Here is a 22,842-nt window from a genome sequence, read left to right on the forward strand (position 1 = left end):
CCTGTTGCCGTCCGCACCCTGCCCTGCTTATTCCCCCAGGCACCATGAGGTACAGCCTGTCTGTGAGGGCATCACCCAGCTTGCATGGTGGCTGCTCCCTGCTCCCAGACCCTCAGGGAGCAGCCCTGCACGTGCTGCTCTTTGACAGGTCTCGCTGTCTGTGTTCATGTGTAAAGCAGTTAGCTTCTGAAAGTTGAATCTTTTTTCTCTCTTCTCCCTTTCCCTTCTTTTCCCTTTCCCTTCTTCCTCTTCACAGAGCCCTATTGCTCAATCTCTGAAATGAGATACTTTGGCTAAAATCTAAACAAATATCTGTTCTTAAAATAAATGGGTAAAAGGCTTGGATCTTTCAGTGAGCACCTTGTAGATGAAGGCATCGTGGCTAACAAGAAAAGATGTTTGTAGTTGACTTGTTACATAAACAAGAGACAGTGGTATCAACAACTTATGTTTGGTAGCTTGCTGTATCTTTGTCATTGTATAAAGGTCTTTAAATCTCACTGTCAAGAAGACATGAACGCAGGATAGATGTAAGTGGTCAGAAATATTCACTACCATTTCACTTATGTGGATTTTGGGGGTCAAAGCTATGCATTTTTATCAGACTTTTTATTATCTTTCAACCCAAGTGAAGATCAATGCCTGAGAACAGCAAGAGACTGCATGTTGAAGTTTTTTGTGTCAAAGGAAATGCTTCCACTACTACTAATGAGAATCCCAGCTGTTTCAGAGTATGTGCCTGACTTCATAATTCTTCAATTTTTAGCAAAGTAATATTTTAATTCTTTAATTTTTGAACTATAAGATTACAGGGTATTATAGGATAAAACTGGGTTTGTTTTTTTCCTGGAGGTTTTGTGTGCATGTATACCAGTAATCAGTTCATCTTACTGATGACCTTTAGGAAGACAAAATGACAGGTTAGGTAGAGTATTTTGGAGAAGCATCCAACTGGTGTTAATTCCAGTTAACGTGAAGTGGGCTTCATCTCAGCTGGTTTAGTTCTGCCAGTATCTTAAGCACTGACTCTTTCCATCCATCGACAATTTTCCCCTTTTTTGAAGGCACAAATATTTGTGCACCATAGGGGTTAATATTCACTAAAATAACATAAGGTCCAAAGCATAAATAACTTCATCTGAAAAATCAGACATCTAACAGGGGGTGGGGATGGGGGGGATTCAAGTTCTACATATTTAACTTTACCGTTGTTAATGAAAATATTTGAAAGTGAATATTTTTCCCAGACTAAAGGAAAATCCAGTCTTTTTAAAAAGTCAGGGGGGGTTGTTCATTTCAGTACTGAGGGAAATGAAAGACTGGTAGAGCTGACTGAAATTGGGCGTAATGAGAGCAAATTCTGAAATGCTTTTTCAGAGCAGTTTTGTTATCTTGCCACATAGTTTCTCTGATACTCCAATAGACACTGAAGAAGACTGTTGATAATACTGAATAGGTCTAAATTATGATTTGAGGATGCCTAATTCTGACTATCTGTAACTTTGCACATGAAAAATTTGATTCATGTATAAGCATCACTACAGTAAAGTGGCATAAGGGTTTTGTACAGAATGATGAATTATGTCCAATATTTAAAACTAATCTCTCTCGTTACTTTTGCCTCTCTTCACTCTGAAGTCTTTTTTTTCTTTTTTTTTTTTCCTTTTTTCCTATTTCTGTCATTTGGGGTGGAGAAAAAGACAGATACTACACTTGTGTCATGGAAAATTATTGCACGACTCGGTAGCGTTGAACATAAAGGAATAATAACTGACAGATGCATAGGAATTACTGTGCCAGATTAGTCTAATGGTGCACATAGTTCAGTACCTTTTGTCCTAGAAATAGACAATTCTGTGTGTCTGTGCATCTGGAACTGATGGCTGAGCACCTCAGCAGTTAGTGTAACTGCAGCCAGCTCTGTGACAGTCCCTCTGTAGTGTCTGTCATTCAGGGAAAATACAGAACAGGCTTTTCAGCAAAACCAGGCGCTGCTTCGCATCACTGCGAGTTCTGGGATGTCATGAGTCTGATGCAGTGTGTTTGCTTCTGGCTGCTTATGTGCATCGCTGGTTTTGTGCATCCAGGAGGAGCTCAAACGTCTTCCCTTCAGTGTTACATCTGACGTTCTCAGTGGTATCGCTTCTCGCTTTAATTAGCTAGCTGGGCATGCCAAAGGTTCTGGGAATCTATCAGGCTTCCTTTGCTGCTTCTGTGCCCTCTCTGTCATTTTTCACAGCAAGCATTTTGAGCTGATGCATCCCCACCTTCATCTTGGTAGAGTAATGGGCCATAGCTGCCAGTTACATTATTCTGCCAGGGGTTTAAAATATGCTTCAATATTTAATTAAAGACACTGTTAATGTCTCTTGTTTTCTAAAAAGATGTCAGACGTATGAAATAAATTTTAAAAATCAAATGACAAAAATGCAGAGCAAGGAATAGACTTTGTGGCCCACTGAACAATATATAATGTCAGTGTCAGTTGCCTCCACTGGGTCTTTTCAAATAACAGAACATAAGCACTTCTTTTGTTGTCACTGTAAGCTGAAGGAAGAGATGGCATTTTTGGGAAGACACATGCCCTCCTTCTCACTCTCTCTCTCTCATGCATAGCTTGAGGCAAGGAGCAAGGCATTCTGCACCATGTAGTTGCAATTCTGCCTTTAAACGTGTGGCGAACTGTGCTGTTGGCAGCTCCATGGGGAGAGCAAGCGCGTGTGTAGGTGTGGGTGGGAGAGGGGGTAAATTTCATTTCAAGGGCTGATCTCTAAGCAGTTCTACAAGCTAAGCAATGCAAGCCTAATAGCCTAATTCCAAGGGGACTCTTGACACTGCATAGTAAAAGTGCTTATAAAATTAAGATCAAGAAAAAAAAAATCAGGAGATAGACGATGTTCAGGTGGCAGCATGCAGGGAAAAAAAGGCTGAATTCTAATTACTCGAGTAGCAGTGTAAGTGTTCCATGTGTTGTGCTCATGTCATTACTGTGTGAAAATAAAATTAGCTTATCACCGATATCATTACTCATGTATGAGATAAGGCAGAAATATAATTTGGTTGCTAACATCCCTTCTGCCCGTTTCCCCTGCCTCCCCCAAAAAGAAAGCGAATGACCTAAAAGCAAAACAGGCTTGCATAAGGGCTCTCTGATGCAGGGAGCTGTGACAGATTTCATTGCTACAGTAGTAAAATGTAGATAATCTATAAATTATCTTAATTTGGAGGTGAGGCATTGTATAAACAGTAAGCATTGCATTTATTATTTTCCCAGTTAGATCAAAATGTAAAAAGGCATGTCCAATATCAGTAGCCCTGTTTATTACCCTAATCAGAAACAGGAAATGTATTTACAGCTGCTCTAAACCTTATGTGTTCTTTTATTATGCATGAGCAGCTATTACTACTGTTCAGTCATATACATCTCTTAAGGTGGTCATATTGCAATCTCTGGCTTTTGAATGGCTTTCAAATAAATAAGACAACTTTTTTTTTTGCATAAGATATTCTGCAAACATAATTAAGTACTGAAATACACATTTTTATGAATATTGCGTCTTCACACATAAGACTGAATCCATTGTAAAAAATGTAGAGGGTTTGCTTCATTTCATCATTAGAGCTAGCAGAAAATAATTTTATTTTTCATTACAGCACTGAGCACATCTCATGCCCTTGAATGTGAACTGCCTTGAATTTTGTTAAGACTGTTCTCCATTCTCATATTTGCACTCAATGAGCCACTACTGTTTCAGTCCAAAAGGGATCAGTCAGTAAAGCTGTTTCATGAAACTAGTTGTAGAGTCTAATCAGATTCTTTAAAACTTATCTATATTTAGCCAATAGTCACAAATCTAGCTTGAAATACTGCTCAAAATGTGACATCTTTTTCGAGTAAGTTTGGGACTGCATAATCACATTTATGAAAAGCACACACCTTAAAAAATTGGTTTCATATTGTGTTATCCATGTTATGCTATAAAGACTTTTAAAATCTATAAATACCCAAATGCCTTCTATTTGCATGTATAGATGTATGTTTTCCCTAAAAGCAGATATGTAATTACTAACATGCTGGTGTGGCAGTCTGGGAGGTTTCTTGAGTGGACACAAACCAAAAGGCACCAGGGGGCATTGTTTGGTAAAGCGAGGTTTAGACAGTGAACTCCTGTGTTGGAACACGTGTGTCATCTGTATCATTTGCCGGACAGGACTGATACTCTGCTGAGGAGGAGGGGTCCGTAGGGTTGTCAGGATGGTGTCTCTCATGCTACAGATCACCACGAATCTTGCTTACCTTTTTTAAGGGCATGACTCCACCTCCAGAAGAGCAGTTAAAGGCCTGCCACAACCTTAGGCCAAGAAAATAGTGATTGTCCAAAAAAATCTGCAGAAGCTATGGATCTAAGGATGCAATTACATAAGTTTGGCAATAAAATGTTTAAAAATAAGGGACTAAACCTGATCCAGTAAAAAAGGGTAAGGCCCATAACTCTGTGACGTAAGGAGATATTTCGAAGTATACTCTGCAGTTAGACCCTAAAGTGTCTGTCTCTCAGAGGTCACACTGGTTTTGTTTGCCAGCCCAGTCTGAAGTGTATGTTTGAGGCACTGAGTATCTCAGTCTTCCACTGTCTCGGGAAGCTTGGACTCACACATCCCACCAACACAGCATTACTGCCAGGCCATGAGATCAAACACCAAATGCTCTTAGCCAATTTGTTTAGAAGGTTTAAATTCCCTGGAGAAGAAAGAAGAAAATGAAAGTGGTCTTTCTTTTCAGAGTGTCCTATCACAGATACCTCACTGTCATCCTGTTTCTCCACTCTCATACCCAAAACAAGCTGTAATTGCTTCCCAAGCAGAAGAGCTGTACCAGGAAGGGACCAAGAGTGGCCCATCCTGCAGTGCTGGCGAGGGCAGGCTCAGAGATGACAGCAAGTGGGGTGTATCTGACACGCCATCTCTGACATGCCAGGCAAGTGACCCAACCACCAGGTTACTGGATTGAGAAAAGGGGGTAGAGGGTGCTTGGGCAAAAATGCAAAATAAAATATTATCTTTACCTTACTGCTACTGCTAAAATTAGTAAGGTGACTTCAACCACAACTGAGTAAGCAAAGGCTTTAACACAGCAGCTGCAAAAAATGTGACACCACACAAAGGACATCTTAACCTTAAATGTTAACTGTACATTTTCCATCAGCAGCTGATACACCCAGTGATGAGAAGTTAGCTTACTGGCACATCACCAGAGACAGAGATTTGCCTTTGAACACTTTTTGATGGAACAAGCATCTTCTCCGTCAGCTGAAGTCAGGCCTCGACAACTCGCAGACAATTTTTAATATATTCCAAGTAAATTAACAGAGATTTACATACTTGTTTTTAACTGTGGCTTCTCTTCAGTTGCCAAAGGGAAGTTCTAGGTCATTTCTTCTTTTGTTTCTGTCAGAAATACAATTATATTGCCGAGCAGAATCTATAACTGCGTGTTGAAAGCAACTACTGCCAAGAGATCTCAGCTCTACTGACTGCCTCCTCCTACCATCTAGTGGCACCTTAAGCATACTGCTCTTTCTCTACTTATTTGAAGAGTTACATGGAGAATGATGATAAATGTATACTTTTGAGAAATATATCTAGAGAAGAAATACTTTGTTGTGAAAAGGGAAAACGGTTTTCATACATAAACTATTCATGGGAAAACAGTCCAGGTTCAATGGTATAAATTACTAATGTCAGAGGAAAAAAAATCTGCATACTGTGGTTTTGTAAGGAGTAAATCATGTTCCTTGATTGAATTCTTACAGAATGTTTTGTTGGTTTGGGTTTTTTTTTTGTGGTAGCACTTGGATTTTAAGTTGAAAGCTGCAGAAGGAAAACTATTTAATATCCTAAGGAAACACCTATGAGAAACACACTTGCTTTGCTATTTATCTGGATATTTTAAGGGCACAAGAAAAATTTAAAAAGATTATCAGGACTAAAGAATAACAAAAAGACTACAGTTTCCTTTCTGCTTCCATAGTTTCAAAAAGTGCTTCCAGTGCTCCATTTTACAATAGATGTATCTATTTCATTTAAGGAAATTAAATGTCACTGTGCTAGGACCAGGAATTTCAGGCTTGAGATGGTTTCAATCAAAAGGGATGTTCTGATTAATTATATGACTCTGAACAAACATGAATAATTTAAAATTATTTCTGTTCTATGAACTGAGATTTTTAATGGGTTTTGGGGTTTTTTTACAACTGCTGGTTTTGGTGAATTAAACTACAAATGAAACTAAATTTTTATCAAATTCTGAAAAAGGTATATTTCTTCCTTTCCACTTGCAGCAAATGGACAGGACACGTTGACAGAAGGTAGAATGTAGAATCTCAACATCCAGGATATCTTTTGTTTTCTTTTTTTTTTTAATAAACATTTGCATTGTGGTCATATTGATAAGTTGTCAACATATTTTCCAGGGTGGAAAAATCCCCATAAGGTGGACTGCTCCTGAAGCTATAGCTTACCGGAAGTTCTCTTCGGCAAGCGATGCGTGGAGCTATGGGATTGTAATGTGGGAGGTGATGTCCTATGGTGAGAGACCATACTGGGAGATGTCCAACCAGGATGTAAGTACCACTGAGGACTAATCTGTGAATTGTTGCAATATTCCTTAAAATGATTGTTGCTCCCTGCCCTGTTTTGATTTCTCATTACCTTTCTAGGCTGGAACCTCAGCTTACTTAAATCAGCATAACTGTCAACTTCAGTGGGGTGGTTAACTTACAAAGATCTGGACTTCTGTAACCTAAAACCTTGACTGGCTTTCTGCTGTGAATTAAAGATATATTGCTCAGAGTCATGGCCATCTTGCCAGGTTCTGATGCTGACTATATATGTGGCTGTCACACAAATCCCTGGGAATCTGCATCACATAAGCAAGTTGATGCAGTCTCCAGTCAAGCTATAAATCAAAACTTGAGGAAATACTGGAACTATTCTGATGATAAAGTTGGCCCATTACCTCCCTCCCGTACAGTCATCACCCTACCCTTCAATGGGCATACACTGTTAAATTCTAAGACTTAAGCTACTGTGAGAAATGTGTTTGCCAATTCTTCTCTCTAAGAATTAACTGCAGTTTATTTTCCTCAAAAAGTGCATATAGGCTTAACCACAGTGCAGGACAATAGTCCTCCCTCATCACAAAGTGATGTTTTCCTCTGACATTTTTGGGTTTTTGCAAAACCTGTGGCCAAATAAGCCTTCCCAATCATAAAACTACATTTGCTTGTGCTAAAATTGAAGGCTTGTCCTAGAAAAATGAAACCTAGGAAAGGGAGAATGCTTTCTTTTTCTCCACCACAGTTTACATTTGATGGATGCCCATGACAGCTCAAACTGGTATACTCAGTCTTTACACCAGCCGTCAATCTCTATGTTGGAATATCAGTCAACCCATCTTAACCTCTCTCATATTTATGCCTAGAATACCTCTGCCTTGGTTCTGAGGACTTGACTTTTCCTATGTGGCCATTTTTATTTTGTTGCTAATTATTCATCTATTCAAGTCTGGTTGATTGTTAAGGCTGATCAGTCATGTAGGGATAAGGATCTGAGAGAGATTTTTATTAAAAAAAAAATAATTTTGGACTGTTTCATGAGAAAGGGAAAAAAAAACCCAACCCAGACACAAAAACCCCCACCCAAATCAGAAGAGACCAGCAGAACTAATGAAGCCTTATTTCCTTTAGGCTTTTACTCTGCAGCCTCACCAGTACTGTAATTCTACTTCTCTTCAGCATTTCTCTTGTGAGCTTAGCCTTTGGAATTAAACTATCGCTCCTATATATAATTGTCCCCTGACAAAACCTACAGTCTCCATCCCCCCTCCATGCACCTACCTACCAGCAGCCCAGCTCCCTGCTGCAATTAACACCAGGTATGGGACAATACAGGGTGCGCCTGCTTTTGAGCTATGCTTCTGTTGATTGACCAGGCAGTGGTGGCTGGTTGCCTATCTGAAGAGAACAAGCAACTACGAAGCTAAGGATGACATTTTCCTTTCAGTGCAGTCATTATTTTGATACTATCTGAACTATAAACACATCATGGGTCTACTGTGGAATAAGCAAATAAGCCCAGTAGGCTGTGTTCTGTTTCCCACAGCTAGCCATCTGTTGGTATTTGAGATGCCCTAGAGTAACTCACATCTCCACATGTGGCCGATGTGGGATACGCAGAAGACCTGTGTTCTTCTGCAGCAGCAGCTGAAGGCTGGGCAGGAATCTAAAGGTGGATACCTATGCTTAGACAACTGAAGTAAGGCTGCTTTTTCCCTGGGGCACAGTATGAAATAATCTGTGTACAGATTTTTCACATAGTTAAGTCTCTGTGTCCTATATATCTCTGACAGCTGCTGAATCTTACACAGCTTAATGCAATTCAAGTGGGCCAACGGGTTCATAGTTAATAAAAGAAGAGGAACAGGCAGATTCCAACTAGCAATGTGTACCCCAGCTATTTCCCTGCCTGAACAGGGAGCCACTTATCAGCCCCTGAACTTCCACAGCTTGCAAACATCAATTTAAGGCAAACTGACATTGTTTTCTGTAAAAAGCTCCATTTTAAGATGTGGTGTTCTAGGAGCTGACTGCTAAGGAGATGGGGCATCACTTCAGCCTTGCAGTGTCAGAGGCTGTTATTCTTGAGCTAATCTTCCATTCAGAAGCAAAGCCGAACACAGCCATGGCAATACCCGCCTGCTCATCATTAGTACGCTCTTACAAGACCTGATTACTCTGCGTTGCATGGAATGCATTTTGTATCAACATGCACATACATAGCCCCAAATTTTCTGCCTTCCCAAACTAATAGATGCCATAGTTAGTTTCACTGTGAGCCTTTTTAGGGGGAGATTGAACAGAACAGGAAACCAGGAAAAAGATACTAGCAAATTACAGAATCGCACAACTGAGGTTGAGGAACCTTTCAAGACTGACCACTCCAGCCCCCTGGCTCAAACAGGGCCAGCTAAAGCAGATTGCTCATGGCTGTCTCTGGATTTTGACTGTCTCCAAAGATGGAGACTACAGTCTCTCTGGGCAACCATGCCAGTTACCCACACAATAGAAAAGTAGTTTATGTTTTGATGGAATTTCATGGTTTTCAGTTTGTGCTTGTTGCCTTTTGTCCACTCAACTCTCTTTGAGTAGTAGTGTGCCTTACCAGCAAGGCTTACTGGGCAGTTACTTCTCTTCAACCCTCATTATCACTGCCTGGTTGACTGCACTCATCTCTCGTGGTTTAACCCCAGCCAGAAGCTCAGCCCCACGCAGCCACTCGCTTGCTCCCCACCCCCAGTGGGATGGGGGAGAGAATCAGAAGAGTACAAGTAAGAAAAGTCATGGGTTAAGATAAATACTATTTAATAGATAAAGCAAAAGCTGTGCACGTGCAAGCAAAGCAAGACAAGGGATTCATTCCCCACTTCCCATGGGCAGCCAGGTGCTCAGCCATCCCCAGGAAAGCCGGGCTCCATCATGTGTGTAACAGTGACTTGGGAAGACAAATGCCATCACTCCAAACATGCACCCCACCTTTCCTTTCTTCTTCCCCCAGTTTTCTATGCTGAGCATGACATGCAGTATGGAACATCCCTTTGGTCAGTTGGGGTCAGCTGTCCCAGTTGTGTCCCCTCCTAGCTCCTTGTGCACCCCCAGCCCACTGGCTGTTGGGGCAGTGTGAGGAGCAGCAAAGGCCTCGTCTCTGTGTGAGCGCTGCTCAGCAGTAACAACACCACCCCTGTGTTATCAGCTCTGTTGTCAGCACAACTCCCAAACACAGCCCCATGCCAACTGCTGCAAAGAAAATTAATTCTATCCCAGCCAAACCCAGCGCATGATCATAAAAGCAATAACAGCTCACAGTCCTTTAGTTTGTTGCCGCGGGCATGTCCTCTGAGTATTATCGTGGGCAATAGTTTTTTGCCTGGCTTTCATCACTGTATAATTGGTGTTACATTTCTCCTCTCCCTCTGCAGCACCCCATTCATGGGCTAGGTTTTTTAGTGATTAGAGAAGCCCATGAAACAAGAGAAACTTCTGAACAAAGTCAGGCCTACCACGGTGCCTGGCTTCTGTGCAGTGCCAGTGCTTCCCACAGCAGTGTCACCTCTCCACAACTCTGCTCTGCCCCTGTACGTGCCTTACCCCTCTGCTTATCTAGCTGCAGGTGGTGATGGGCAGCTGGTAGTGACTGCAGTTCGAGGAGGTGAGGGGAGGAAGATGCTTTTTTGCACTGTGTTTCACTGCCATGCAATTTTGTGCTGCGATGTGCAATTTTAGTCTCTGCTCCAGTTGTGAGTTATTTCATCTGGTGTTGGGTCAGCCCTCTGTGTGAACTTCAGCTGCTATCCTCTCTTTTACTTCTGTAACAATAATCCTCCTCATGCTGGCACTGTTACCAGCCCACCCCTTCACTCTCCCACTGCTGTCACCTCTAGCTGGGAATGTGGGGGAGAGGGAGAGACTTTCTATCAAATCTGCTTGGCCCCACTCAGAAGAGGATTTGACTGGCCTGTCAGGCCCTCACATAGAGCTCGAGTAGCTGGGTGATTGTAGTGTGCAACACAGACTTTCAACAGAGCTTCCTCTCCCTTTCCTTGAAGCTGGCTTCAGCCTGTCCTTTAACCCTCTGTCACCACCTATGACGTGTCTGTTTAGCAGTGAGAATTCATAAAGCAGCCCTGCTGTTTAGAGGATTTAAATATTCTGCTACAGCATGAAGATAGAGATGGTTAATTACTCCTACCTCAAAACCACAAGTATCTGTTAATGCAGAATAATGATGCAGGCCCTACGGATGCTGTTTATGCTAATGATGCTGGCTCCTGGGGGCTTTCCCTGCAGCTCAGCAGCACAAAATAAGGAGGACTCCTTTTCTCCAGAGCCCCGCGCACAGGTTTCCAGTGCCAAAATGTTAACAGTGAGTAGCTGTGACCTTCTAAATGCATTTAGTGACTCTAAATGTCATCGGGAAATTTCAAGCTATTAGACGTTACTGTAAAGCTTACTTTGCTGGATATTGGGACATGTTTTAGTGCAACAAATTACCCTGAATTCACATGAGCTTGTTTGGGTAGAAATAATAGGGCTTTCCCAAAGGTCAGTGATGCTGTGCATATGGCGGAGAAAGTAACAGAGAGGGGCAGGCACTAAAGAGATGTATAAAAGATGCATTATGCAAACAACTGTCGATAAGGTCTTGCCTAAGTATAGCCAGAGGTTCTGCTACAACAAAATATCTGGCAACGTTAACATCACAGCACTTACTATGTTTTGATCGTAATAAAACTCTTCTCTAGTTAGCAATAAAACATTTATTGAATGGATGGGACTTTGTGAAGCACCAAACGTTTCCCAAGTATAAACTCTACAGAGACGGGTCCATTCTTCACATTCCATCTTAGCAATTGCTTTTCTAATTAAACAACTTTGGGAAATTAATTAACTTCTTTAGACCGTGGCTAAGTAAGTGGTGTTTTAAGCGACAGCCAGTTAAATGTTGATTTCTTACATGCATGACATAGAAGCCAATGCTGTGCCCACCCCTACCCAAAGGGAGGCGATGCCTGGGGAAGTGAGTTCAGTGCTGACTCACCAGGTGCCCGTTTGCCAAGGGAACAAACCTTCAGTCAGACGAACGGTGGGGATGAACTAACCCTACCCAGGGTCTCCTGTCCGACCCCTGGGTTGCAGCAATCAAATCACCAGGGGCCAGCACAGAGCCCACACTGATGCGAGGAGGAGTGCTAAATTGGTATCTGCCACCTAAATAAACCCAGTCTGATTTTCAGAGGCTGCAGCTGTTCACGAGTCAGGTCAGTGCAAGCCAGAGAGACTCAGCACTTCCGCAAACCCAGCGTCCTCTATTTGTATTGCTAAACAGGGATTTGGAAGCAGGGATTTTAGCAACTGAGTTTGAAAATACCTCTCATAAATTTTTTAATACTGTACCACGGTATAATGTAGAGGCTTGAAAATGTTATTAACTTTGAGAAATGTTCTGGTTTAAGTAAATAACCATTTTATTATTGTGCTAAGTCACTTCCGACCTGTGTTGGTGCTGATTAATGCACTTCTTAGATGTGTGGCAGGCACCAGAGGTGTCCATTAATTAGGGCTGCTGCACAGTCTGTCATGTCTTATTGCTTAATTAATAAACATTAGCTAAGATATTGAACTTTCTGAGGAAACTAGTGTACTGATGAACAGATTGTGCTAAGAGCTCGGCTTGCTAATGCTCATGTGAGGAAAGGAAGATTTATATTCCATGCATTTGGTTTGTAGAACAGCTGTGAGCCAAGTCTACTGGGACACCTGTTAGAAGCCACTGTATAAATTAGCTCATGATGCAGTACTACTGTATTAAAAAAAAGAAAAAGGTGGGCGAAAAAATAATATTTAATGGATTTTAATCAATATGCAATGAAACTACTGTAGCAAACAGAGTAAAAGTCCTTACATTTCCAAAAGTTGCTTTTAATAGTAAAAATAACTTACCCTAATATAGTTCTTTCAGCCCATAGATATCAAAGCACTTGGCAGGCACTTGGGATTGCCTCCATACCACGAGGCCTGAGCAGCTGCCTCTACCTCCTGGTAGATTTTTCAGATGTCAGTAGGACATAGGGACAGCATCCCTCTGGACTTTCTTCTGTCTCAGTCTCATTAAAAAATCTGTCAGTTAACTTTTGGAAGCAAAAATCTATGTTACTGTTAATAATGAAGCAATCAGAAAGATTACAGCTTCATTTTCAGATGCCATTTTTGCCAATTTCAGATGATTTTGAAATGAAATATATATTCATTTTATGTAGAAGCCCATAAAATATTTTTCGGGTAATTCATAATAATTTAATATCAACTTTGTTTTCACCCTGCACAGCTATGTCTAACATTAAAAAAATTATTAAAAGTATTTTAACAGGCTCCAGTGTTTAATATCATCTGCTTACAACAACACATAAAAACAATGGCCCCCTATGTAACCATAAAAGCCTAAGCATTAAAAAGCAGTGAAATAATTAGCCGTGTTAACTGTAAAAAAATATTCCCTTTCTCACAGAGTTTATATACTCACTGCCAAAAGGCATGACTTGTAAAAATATACCCTGCCCATTTTACTCACCTGTGTGCTGACCCTTGAGACCCTCTAATAAGTTTTAGAGATATTCTTTCTCAGTCTTTGATGGCAGCACAGGATATTTGCATGTTTTCCTCCTTTTGATACCCATCAAGTGTTCATCACAAACTCAGAACTGGGGAGAAGTAGCCAGCCTTTTTGTTAGCAGATGCAGGGCTTTGTATATATAGAAACTATCCTATTCTTTTGGGTTGAAATAGAAGGGACGTTGATTTGGCAATGTAGAAAGATTTATGCCGATTGCTAGAGCTGTCTCTGTATCCTTCTTGTAGACACAGATGTTTAGACCCTTTCACAATTAATGTGGTGCTTCTTCAACCTTAAACTGTCAAAGAAAAAGGCATTTAAAAGATATTAACATATGTGATCTTTACATGTTGTTTAATACATAATTTTATGTTGCCAAGAGAAATTTAATACTCCTTCCCTTTTAGGTATAGGGACATCTAATTCTTCCATTCAGAGAGAGGTGCTGTGCAAGTAGCAAAGCAAGAGCTTAAATAATGAATAAATAAGGACCTAAAAAGCACTAATTCTTCCTTTGAGACTTGATTCCCATTGCAGTATTAGACACTTATCGCATCTTTACTCTTGCTTCTTAGTCTCTAAAAATAATACTTGCTTCACAAGGGATACTAATGAGGCACTATTAGCAGTTTATTTTTAAAATGTACTGGTATTAATGAGAAATTATAATTATCCCAGCACCAGCTGGCATTTCTCTTCATGAAATGTTCATTTTCAACAAGAGAGGAAACAAAATGCACTGCAACTTCTTTTTCAAAGATACAGTGAAATAGGCTGTGTCGGAGAAAATGTAATGCCTGGAAAACTGTCTTTGCTTTGGGGTTTTTCCTGAATAATTTATTAGAGAAAAAATTCATCAGCCCTCTATTGTTGTGTCGAGTAAATGCAGTATGTTTCATACAAGTAGAGAAGCTTTTCCTTTGCTTTAAAACTAAAATGTATTTCAGAAATTAATCATTTGCAGCAAGTAGTTAAAGGTAAAGGCTGTGATACCTGCATTTCTGGGCATGCTAAAGATTCCCCCTTCCGTGTATCAGCTTGGCTGTACCCCACGCTGTAACAAGTACCTGTGGGTTAGGAAGCCACTTCTCACAGACTGCTTGAGATACGCGTTTCTTTACAGTTCTGTGAATAAAATTTCATGCACGTGGGGCTGGATCTCACCCATCCTGAGTCTGCAGCAGGAACGACCTGGGGGCACGTTCATCATTAGAAGGCAAGGCTTTGGAGGAAATATTTCTCAGTCAGCCCCAGGGTATTTTTCCCTGTGGCAGCCACTTCAGCAGCCAGGGTTTTGGACCACTGAAATAAATCCCCGGGGAAGATAAACAGCCAGAAAGGCAGGTGGAAGGATTATCATACTGACAATACCACTTGCTTCTCCATCTCACCTCCACGTGTGTGTGGCCAGCCCTGTCTGCAGGTGGGCGATCTGTCGGTACTCACACGTGCATAACATTGGGAGATCCCAACAGCAAACAGTGCTGCCTTGGGAGCTGCCTCTGCCGATGGGTCTGAAACTTGCCCCATGCAAATCCAACTCCCTGGCACGCTGCAAACGCTTGTTTTTCACGCGTAGGTGCTTGTGCCAGGCTATGAGAGGGTTCGAGTCTCCTCATTTTACAGAACTCAGGCGCCCGGCAGCGTACAGCTGCAAGAATCTTGTTCCATTCTCTGCCGTGCCATGAAGGGAAGCGAAGGTCCTAATGTAGCTTCATTACTCTTATTTATTTGCATAATGCTTGCAGCATAAGCATTAGGCATTGCTAAATGGAGCCAGCAACATTAATTCAGAATTCAAAAAGAGAACGAGGATATATTCCAGGATAATAAGGCCGAATATATTGAAGCTACAGCTAAGGCTATAAAACATTGATTTGCTGTAAACAGTTTAATGTACCCCCTTCCAGCAGCAGTAATACGTCTGCGGTGTGTACATACATCTGTGTGAAAGTGATAAATGCCTCCTTAAAGCAGAGTGGGTGTAAATGCAGTAGGTATGTTTCTCATAAGTGCACTGTGTTATTAGAAATATTGTGTGCAATCGTTTGTACTTTAGAGAGCATTTAGCATTGCTTGGGTGTTTATGTGGAGGGGTTATGTGTGTGTGGTAGGGATGGCCTGTTTTCCTAGCTTGGGTTTTCATCAACCACATACTATATTTCATTCTTTTACATACATAAGAAATCCTGACTGTCACCACCCCCACTGTTACCACCACTCCTGGCAGAACCTAATAATCTTTCCTCTTGTTTTTTCAGTCTTGCACAGAATGAATACAGCCAGTTTTCCATGGACTTTGCCTGCTTTTGCTACTTCCTGTCACACAGGGCAGCTAATGCTCTTTTAGACAATGCTTTATGCTTCCAGTGTTACTAAGTCTCCCTTCAACTCTGATCAACTGTCATTTTTTGATATGTGTGATTTATCTGTGACATCAGATCTGTTTCTTTCTGAATCCTGACCAAATGCAGGTTTTTCCCTATCTGCTGACTCTGAAAGTTTTACTCACTTTAGGGTGTGTGGTAACACCATAATTTCAATTTTTATTTAGTCATAAACAGCTTGGACAGCCAGGTTTCTTGAGAGAGGCTGTGCAAAACAATGTTGTGCTTCTCTGTAACTCACTGTGTGGGACATTACCTGAATTGGTCACGCTCTAACGATCAGCAGAAACCTATTATCACCAAGTAAATTTTCCAGGTGCTGCAACTTGCATTTGTAGTGCTTGATCATATCGTGGCGTTTCCCCACGCAGAGTTTTTCAGGATGCAAGTATTAGAGCATCCCAGCATCCGGTGGCCACCCAAGGTTTGTTTGTGGCCCTGTACAGTACATCAGCCTGAGCTGGATGAAAAAGCTAGTGATATGGGTTAGTTCTTCCTTCTTGGCTGAAGGGGATGGGCAGAGACCCTAACGAAGTGCCTTCTGCATTTCATACACCTCCAAAATGCCTCACATCTCTTCTGGTCACGCTCCTGCTAATCTCAATTCCTTGAGTAAAGCCCCAGCAATGCATAAACTGAGGGTGGCTGTGCCATTAATTGCTATCACTGGTCTCTAATTGTCAACTTTACATTGTCCTTTCAGCATTTAACTCTAATGCCCAGTAACCATATGCACTATATTTCTATAGGTAATACTGTCTATTGAAGAAGGCTACAGGCTTCCAGCTCCCATGGGCTGCCCAGCTTCTCTTCACCAACTCATGCTTCACTGCTGGCAAAAGGAGAGGAACCACCGTCCAAAATTCAGTGACATTGTCAGCTTCCTGGACAAACTGATCCGCAATCCGAGCACCCTTCATACACTAGTGGAGGACATACTTGTGTAAGACTCTTCTCGGGATTTTTTTCCTCATATAACACCTGGTGGCTATCATTGCACGTTTTGGGGCTTTAAACAAGGGTAGGGGAGAGCAGCAAAGTTCTGAATTCACAAAGTTATGGGGGTTATTACTTTGAGATTCTTTTAAGGTTTGCTTTATTGTTAAGACAGTGTTGTGTAAGGACTTTTCTCAAACCATGCAGATGATATTAGGTGTTTTTCCTTGGTTTTGTCTGAGCTCTGTTTATATCCTTAATCTTTGTTGATCTCTCTTCCTTTTTTCTTTTGGGGTTTGTTTGGTTTTTTTGGTCCTCCTACATGATTGCTTTCTTTTTGCAATATTGTACTGTATTCAGCAGCCTGTATCTCCATCTGACAGTGCTCAAGCAATCTCTGGATTGCCTTGGAGTAATTTCCTGCAGAAAGTAGTGGTGTCTTAGCTTGCTAGATATTTATCTACAGAAGAATGGCAACAGTGACCAAATAAGAGATCACGCTCTTACCATTCCACAACAAATTCTTGATGGTTTCACCCAAAGTTTTTTCCATTAATAATATTACAGAAATTAATACAGCCACGGGAGAAGCAAGGTTGGGGTGGAAGAATTGGCCAGTTTTGTCAGCTTATTGATCCAGGATGTCCCTGGGTATCAGCTGAAATCAGTGAAGGTCCACTGGCCTCAACCTCTTCATTACCTAAAACTCAGCTTAAGATAAAGGTGCTTTCACCAGGACTCCCCTGGTTTTATATGGGGTTCTTGATGTCTGGGTAGGTCTTGCTCTAAGTGGGTTATGAGGGTTTTTAAAATGATTTGGAAAAGGGCTGAGCACCAGGGCAAAGATTGAAGTCAGTATCTTCCTGTGGGACAAGCTGAATGGAGAGGTTACTTAGAAAACCTGGAGTTAGAGCTACAGCCATTTCATCTGCCACAAGCTAGTGGGACTTGCGGCATTTAACACCCAGGCACTAGAGTTAGTGGCCCCTATGTGTATCTGTGTATAAATATACATATGACTTGCTAGTCGTACCTGGGTGACCTTATTTAGCATCAGATGGATGCATTCATATCTATTCTTATTTTAAAACATTACTTCAAGTCTAAAAACATAGCCTGTTTTCTTGCAGTTGAGCTGCTCTTGAGCTCACCTGCTTGGAAATGTTTTCATTTCATTTCATGAAATCGATCTGTACAATTATTGCATTACTGTTAACTTACAAGTCGTCAGTTATTGTACAGTAGAGTACGATCACGTAGTAGTTCAGGTTGCAGGAGACCTTAATAGGTCTTTAATTGAGGTTTGTACTTAAGAGTGTTCTGTCATTCAGTTTCTCTATCCCTCTGATAACATGAATGAAAAACAGTGTTCAATGGATTTGAATATGTGTGGTTGAAACTCAGTGTGTTAAGATACTAGGGGGTGATGCCTCCTACATTCTGCATGTCATGTTCCATCAGTTCATGTTGGCTGGCTTTTGCTGTCTAAATTTCCATGTTAACTAAAGTATATCTTTCTCCCAAAGGCTATCATAAAGCTTTTGTAAACAGCAGTGTGCTCTTTTTGTGCGTTCTGCTCCTACAGTTTCTCTACACAAAATGTGCAAAGTCAGTAGAAGTTGTGAGCCCCCACCAGCTCTACAGAAGACTGGAAATATATACCCCAGATTTGTGGGATTTTTTTTTACCTCTTTCTGTTTCAGCTGCAATCATGTGAGGGAGAAGAGCTGAAACGGGAATGTGACTAAACTAGCTCCTTCATTATTATTTGCTATTCTGTGTAAAGCTATGTAAAAGCAAAGATATAAATTTTTCTTCTTTATTATTCTTTTAGGGTTAGTTTTAGGGTTTTGAGCACTGTAATCAAAGACTTCCCATTGTATAATGGTATAGAAATAAGGGGCCATTTGGGGGTTTTGGTGACAAATGTAAAAATCTGCATTTTCATACTTTTAAATTGTATGTTAAATTTTGTCTTCTACTCTGACTACTGTATTTACAAATTACCATCCTGAACACATGAAATCTGTAAAGAAATGCAGAACGGGAACAAAAATAAGAGCAGAGAGAAGCCTGTTCCTCGGTTTGTTACTGGGTAAGATAGATTAGTATCCACAACACTTGGATTATTTATTTTTCTTCCTCCGCATCACTGTTCTTTGCACCCAGTATTCTCATTTCAAGGCATTGCTTTGAAGTTTCCTGGAAAGTGAAGTTTTGCATTTTCTAAAATCTTTTTAAAGTACTAGGAAGATAGTGCCTGAAGGAAACAGCGAGACAGATTTCCATTAACACATGGTTCTTCTGGACTATTACTGATCAACAAAAATGTGGTGCAAAGTGCTACAGAGTTGACAACCACACTGTCAATGTGTTCTGCACCTTGGCAGGCTGATATGATTTGGAAGTTTTAGACAACGGGCTGAAGAGATCCTCAGTTAAGATCTGACCTTTACAGCTTAGGCTCCCCCCACACTCCTCCTGCCTTTTAATAAAAACAATGTGTACCAGAGTAAATCAAGTGTCGTATTTTGTACTCCTTTGGTAACCTTTGCATTTTACTCTTTACAGAATGCCAGATTCACCTGGTGAAGTCCCAGAATATCCTTTGTTTGTTTCAGTCAGTGACTGGCTGGACTCCATAAAAATGGGTCAGTATAAAAATAATTTCGTGGCAGCAGGTTTCACAACTTTGGATATGGTTTCAAGAATGAGTATTGAGTAAGTATGTAGTCTATTATCCCTACAGTGACTAATCAATCTGAATTTCTTTGGATGCTGGAGAGATGTATGTACTGTGATGTATGGAACAGGGCTTTCATTTCCTTTCCTACCCAAACTAATACAAGACATATGCATTTTTTTACCAAAATGATGCAGGCAAAAGATGTAACTAAGAGACCCAGAACTGACAGTTTCATTCTATGACTGCACCAAGCACTGAAGGCCAGGCAGTGAACATCTTTAAAAGTTTCCTGGGGAATCAGTTTTAATCTAGACCACTGAAATCAGTGGCAAAAATCTTCTTTCTTTGCTGTGAAAATCATCAAACTCGTATCAGTCCTCGTGTGGAAGTTATTCCACGCCTTGCTGCCCTTCAACCATCTCTGACTCCTCTTTATCATTCATTAAATGAAAACACGTCACCCAGTATACAAGGGTTTGGGAAACAATGAATTGATACGGTAGAATAATTATACATTCTATTTTTTTCTCTATTCCCTTGCCATTAACTCCTAATCTTTTATTTGATGCTGGGACTACCTGTATCAATAATGGTAATGGTCAGTTAAAACTTGATATTTACATGTGAAGTTAGAACTGGTTTTCTCCCATGTGTATCACCTTATGTTCACCTGCACCAAATTTCATCTGCTGCTTTCTGGCACAGTCAGTTAGCCTTCCAAGGTCCTTCTGAAACTCTTCAAGGCTGGCCCTTTCCCTTACAGCCCCAAACAATTCAGTCTCACCAACTGACTTTTTCAGCCTTCTGCTCCCTGTTTTTCCAGACTATTTACCAGGTTGTTGAACAGTGATATTTGATGTTATCCAAGTTGAGGTCCCTGCAGGTTTCCACTGATGACTGCATCGTAAAACCTGACAGCTTGGTCCTAACCTCCTGTTGTTAAACCAGTTATTTAATCATGCAAACTCCTTCTTATGACATAGTTCCTAATTTTCCTTACAAAGTTTTGATGAGTAATCATCTCTGAAGCTTTTGGAAATCCAAGCAGGATGTACCAAATGGATCACCTTCATCCATATGTATGCTGGAAGCAAATGATTTTACAAAATAGGACTTCTCTTTGCAACAGCCTGTAGGGATTCAAGTAAATCATTTATCCAAGCATCCAATAAATCTGTACCTTAACTATAATTTCTATTCTGCCCTGTAATGATTTCAGGCTCACAAGTCTGTAGTTCCCCAGATCTCTCATGGAAACTTTATTTTGCCTACCACCACTCTCCATGCCTCAGGCATCAAGAAATTTTTAAGCACGTGGAACTGATAACTCCCTCTCTCACATCTCTCTCAGTAATTCTGCTACTTCGTCCTTGAACTCTTTTAAAACTCTTGGCTAAATACAGGCTCATTCTGGAGGTGGGTTGTTGCTTGTTTTTTTAGCTTGCTTATAATCTCTCCTGCAGTCGCTTCAACTTCAGACAGATCATCTGACAAGTATTTCCTAAAGGTTCTGGCATGGGACTCACTTAAATTTCTTCCACAGTGAGTATCAACTCAAATAATTGGTTTAGTCTTCCACCAGTGGCCATTATTTTTTTTACACCTAAATCACAATTAGACTCTACAGACATTCTGGCAGGCTCCTTATACCCCAGTGAGCTTGCAAAAAAGATTTGAGTTTTATTGTTAGGTGTCTTTTTCTGGTTGTTCCTCAAGGTCTTTTTTAGCCTGCCTTACTGTGCTTTTACAGATACTTGCCTAAGGTTATAATCTTTGCTGCTTGCTTTCTTTAGATACCTCCTCAGTTTTTTGAAAGATTCTGTCTGTCTTCAAAGAACCTGTTACCCCGGGCCTGCTGGCTTCTTTCTGAGCTTTATCAGGCCTTCCTTGGTAGATGCTATGCATTGTTCCTGCATTTCTGATACCACTCTCCCACGTAAAGGTTTATTCTTTTAGCTGACTCTTTTCAGCTTCTAAGACACTCAGTATTTTTGCATAGTCCCTCCTGACCTTAAGTGCTGTGTATCATCCCCCATGTGGGCGTCAAGCACGAGTACATAATCATTGCTGCTACGAAGTGGCTTCTTCATCTGGAGGATACAGACCTGGGTATATTGAACTGCAAATCTGAAACTCAGAAAGGTCATGCTTCATCCCATGGGCTCCTTTACTAGCCAGATCGTTAAAAATATTTTAGGGTATCTAAATAAGTGATGCCTGTGGTATGCCCCAGCATGAGATCTGCACAACTGACAGGGCTTATCTCAAGTTTCCTGCCCTCAGCACCTCCATGGTCTTTATCAGCACATCACAGTTGGTGGTGCTTAGAGAACAACTGAACTAGTGGATTGTGCTGGATGTGCAACCTGGGCTAGTGGAGGGTGTCCCTGCCCATGGCAGGAGGGTTGGAACTAGATAATCTCCCAGGCCCCTTCCAACCCAAACCATTCTGGGATTCTATGGTGAGGGCTGTCAACTTCATTCTTGACAAAAATTCAGGCTCAGTGGGTAAGCTGTGCATTCTGGGGTGTAGGTCTAGATGAGATGAAGCGAAAGCAGGAGGGAAATCTGGGTCGAGCAGATTTAGTGTTATTCCAATCTTGAGACTATCTCTCACCACCATTCCCCACATCGTCAGAAGCGCAGCCTGTGTTGTTTCAGTCTCAGGACTGCAAGAGTTGAGTGTTTCTTTGCGAGTAAGAGGGGCAAACATTTGCTACATTACTGAAAATGGGCTATCAGAACCCACCTTTTAGGGTCTTCCTCAAGATTTGGAAAATCTTCTTGACTCTATCACATGAGATACCACTGCTCTAAGATTTTTGAATTTTTTTTTTTTCTTAAATGGGTATCTTTCAAACTTTGGAATTGACAGGTGCAGAAAACTTGAAGTCATCTACAGGTTTCTTATATGTCCAAGACAGGAAGGTTAACTGTCCTGAAGTAGAGCGATTCATCAGGTATTTACAGTCTTTTGTGTGCAAGAGGCTGCACTGTACTTGCATCCAAGATGAAACTTTTTATCTTACAGTGACATTAGAAGAATTGGAGTTGTACTCATTGGACACCAGAGACGAATATTCAGCAGTTTACAGACTTTGCGGTTACACATGATGCACATACAAGAGAAAGGATTTCATGTATGAAAGTACTAGAATCAACTGTGTTTTGTGCCTCAGCATTTCTATAATGGAAAAATATTCTCATTCTCCCCTTCTGCTCTTCCCAACGTCAAGAACTGCAGTCTCCTCTTCAGACTATAAAAGTACTTCTATGTTAATGCTTCCAAACTGGAATTTTTAATCACACTGCATAGCTCCTCCGCCAGTTATCTGCCAATAAAATCCTGGCCTACTGCAAGACTCTTGCTACACATTGATGAATAACTCAGCATGGATGTGTAACTTTGTATAACAGTATTTGGGAAACTTTCACGAACTTACTTGAAAGTAGTAACCTATTTGGCCTGGTGTGGCTTCTTTATCGATGTATTTAGAGTTTGCTGGTAGATCAAAAAGTATTTGACTTCTTTCATGTTCTGTGATCATGTAACTTCCAATACCAAATGTGCAATCAAGAAGAAGTTTGACATAAATATTTATTTTA

At 40.9% G+C, this 22,842-nt stretch overlaps 1 protein-coding gene across 1 annotated transcript in view; it reads left to right on the forward strand.

Annotated features, from left to right (window-relative positions):
- EPHA6 (EPH receptor A6) overlaps positions 1-22,382 on the forward strand; it is a gene marked incomplete at both ends in the record, with an annotated part of 502,842 nt that extends 480,460 nt beyond the window's left edge. Inside the window, 4 exons of the mRNA XM_084267717.1 lie at positions 6,474-6,623; positions 16,364-16,557; positions 19,122-19,271; positions 22,268-22,382. Coding sequence (XP_084123843.1) covers positions 6,474-6,623; positions 16,364-16,557; positions 19,122-19,271; positions 22,268-22,382 — 609 coding nt within the window. The remainder of the gene's footprint in view (positions 1-6,473; positions 6,624-16,363; positions 16,558-19,121; positions 19,272-22,267) is intronic.
- Between the last annotated feature and the right edge of the window lie 460 nt (positions 22,383-22,842).

Source organism: Gallinula chloropus, assembly GCF_964237585.1.
Source record: "Gallinula chloropus genome assembly, chromosome: 1".
In the NCBI taxonomy this organism is placed as follows: Eukaryota; Metazoa; Chordata; class Aves; order Gruiformes; family Rallidae; genus Gallinula; species Gallinula chloropus.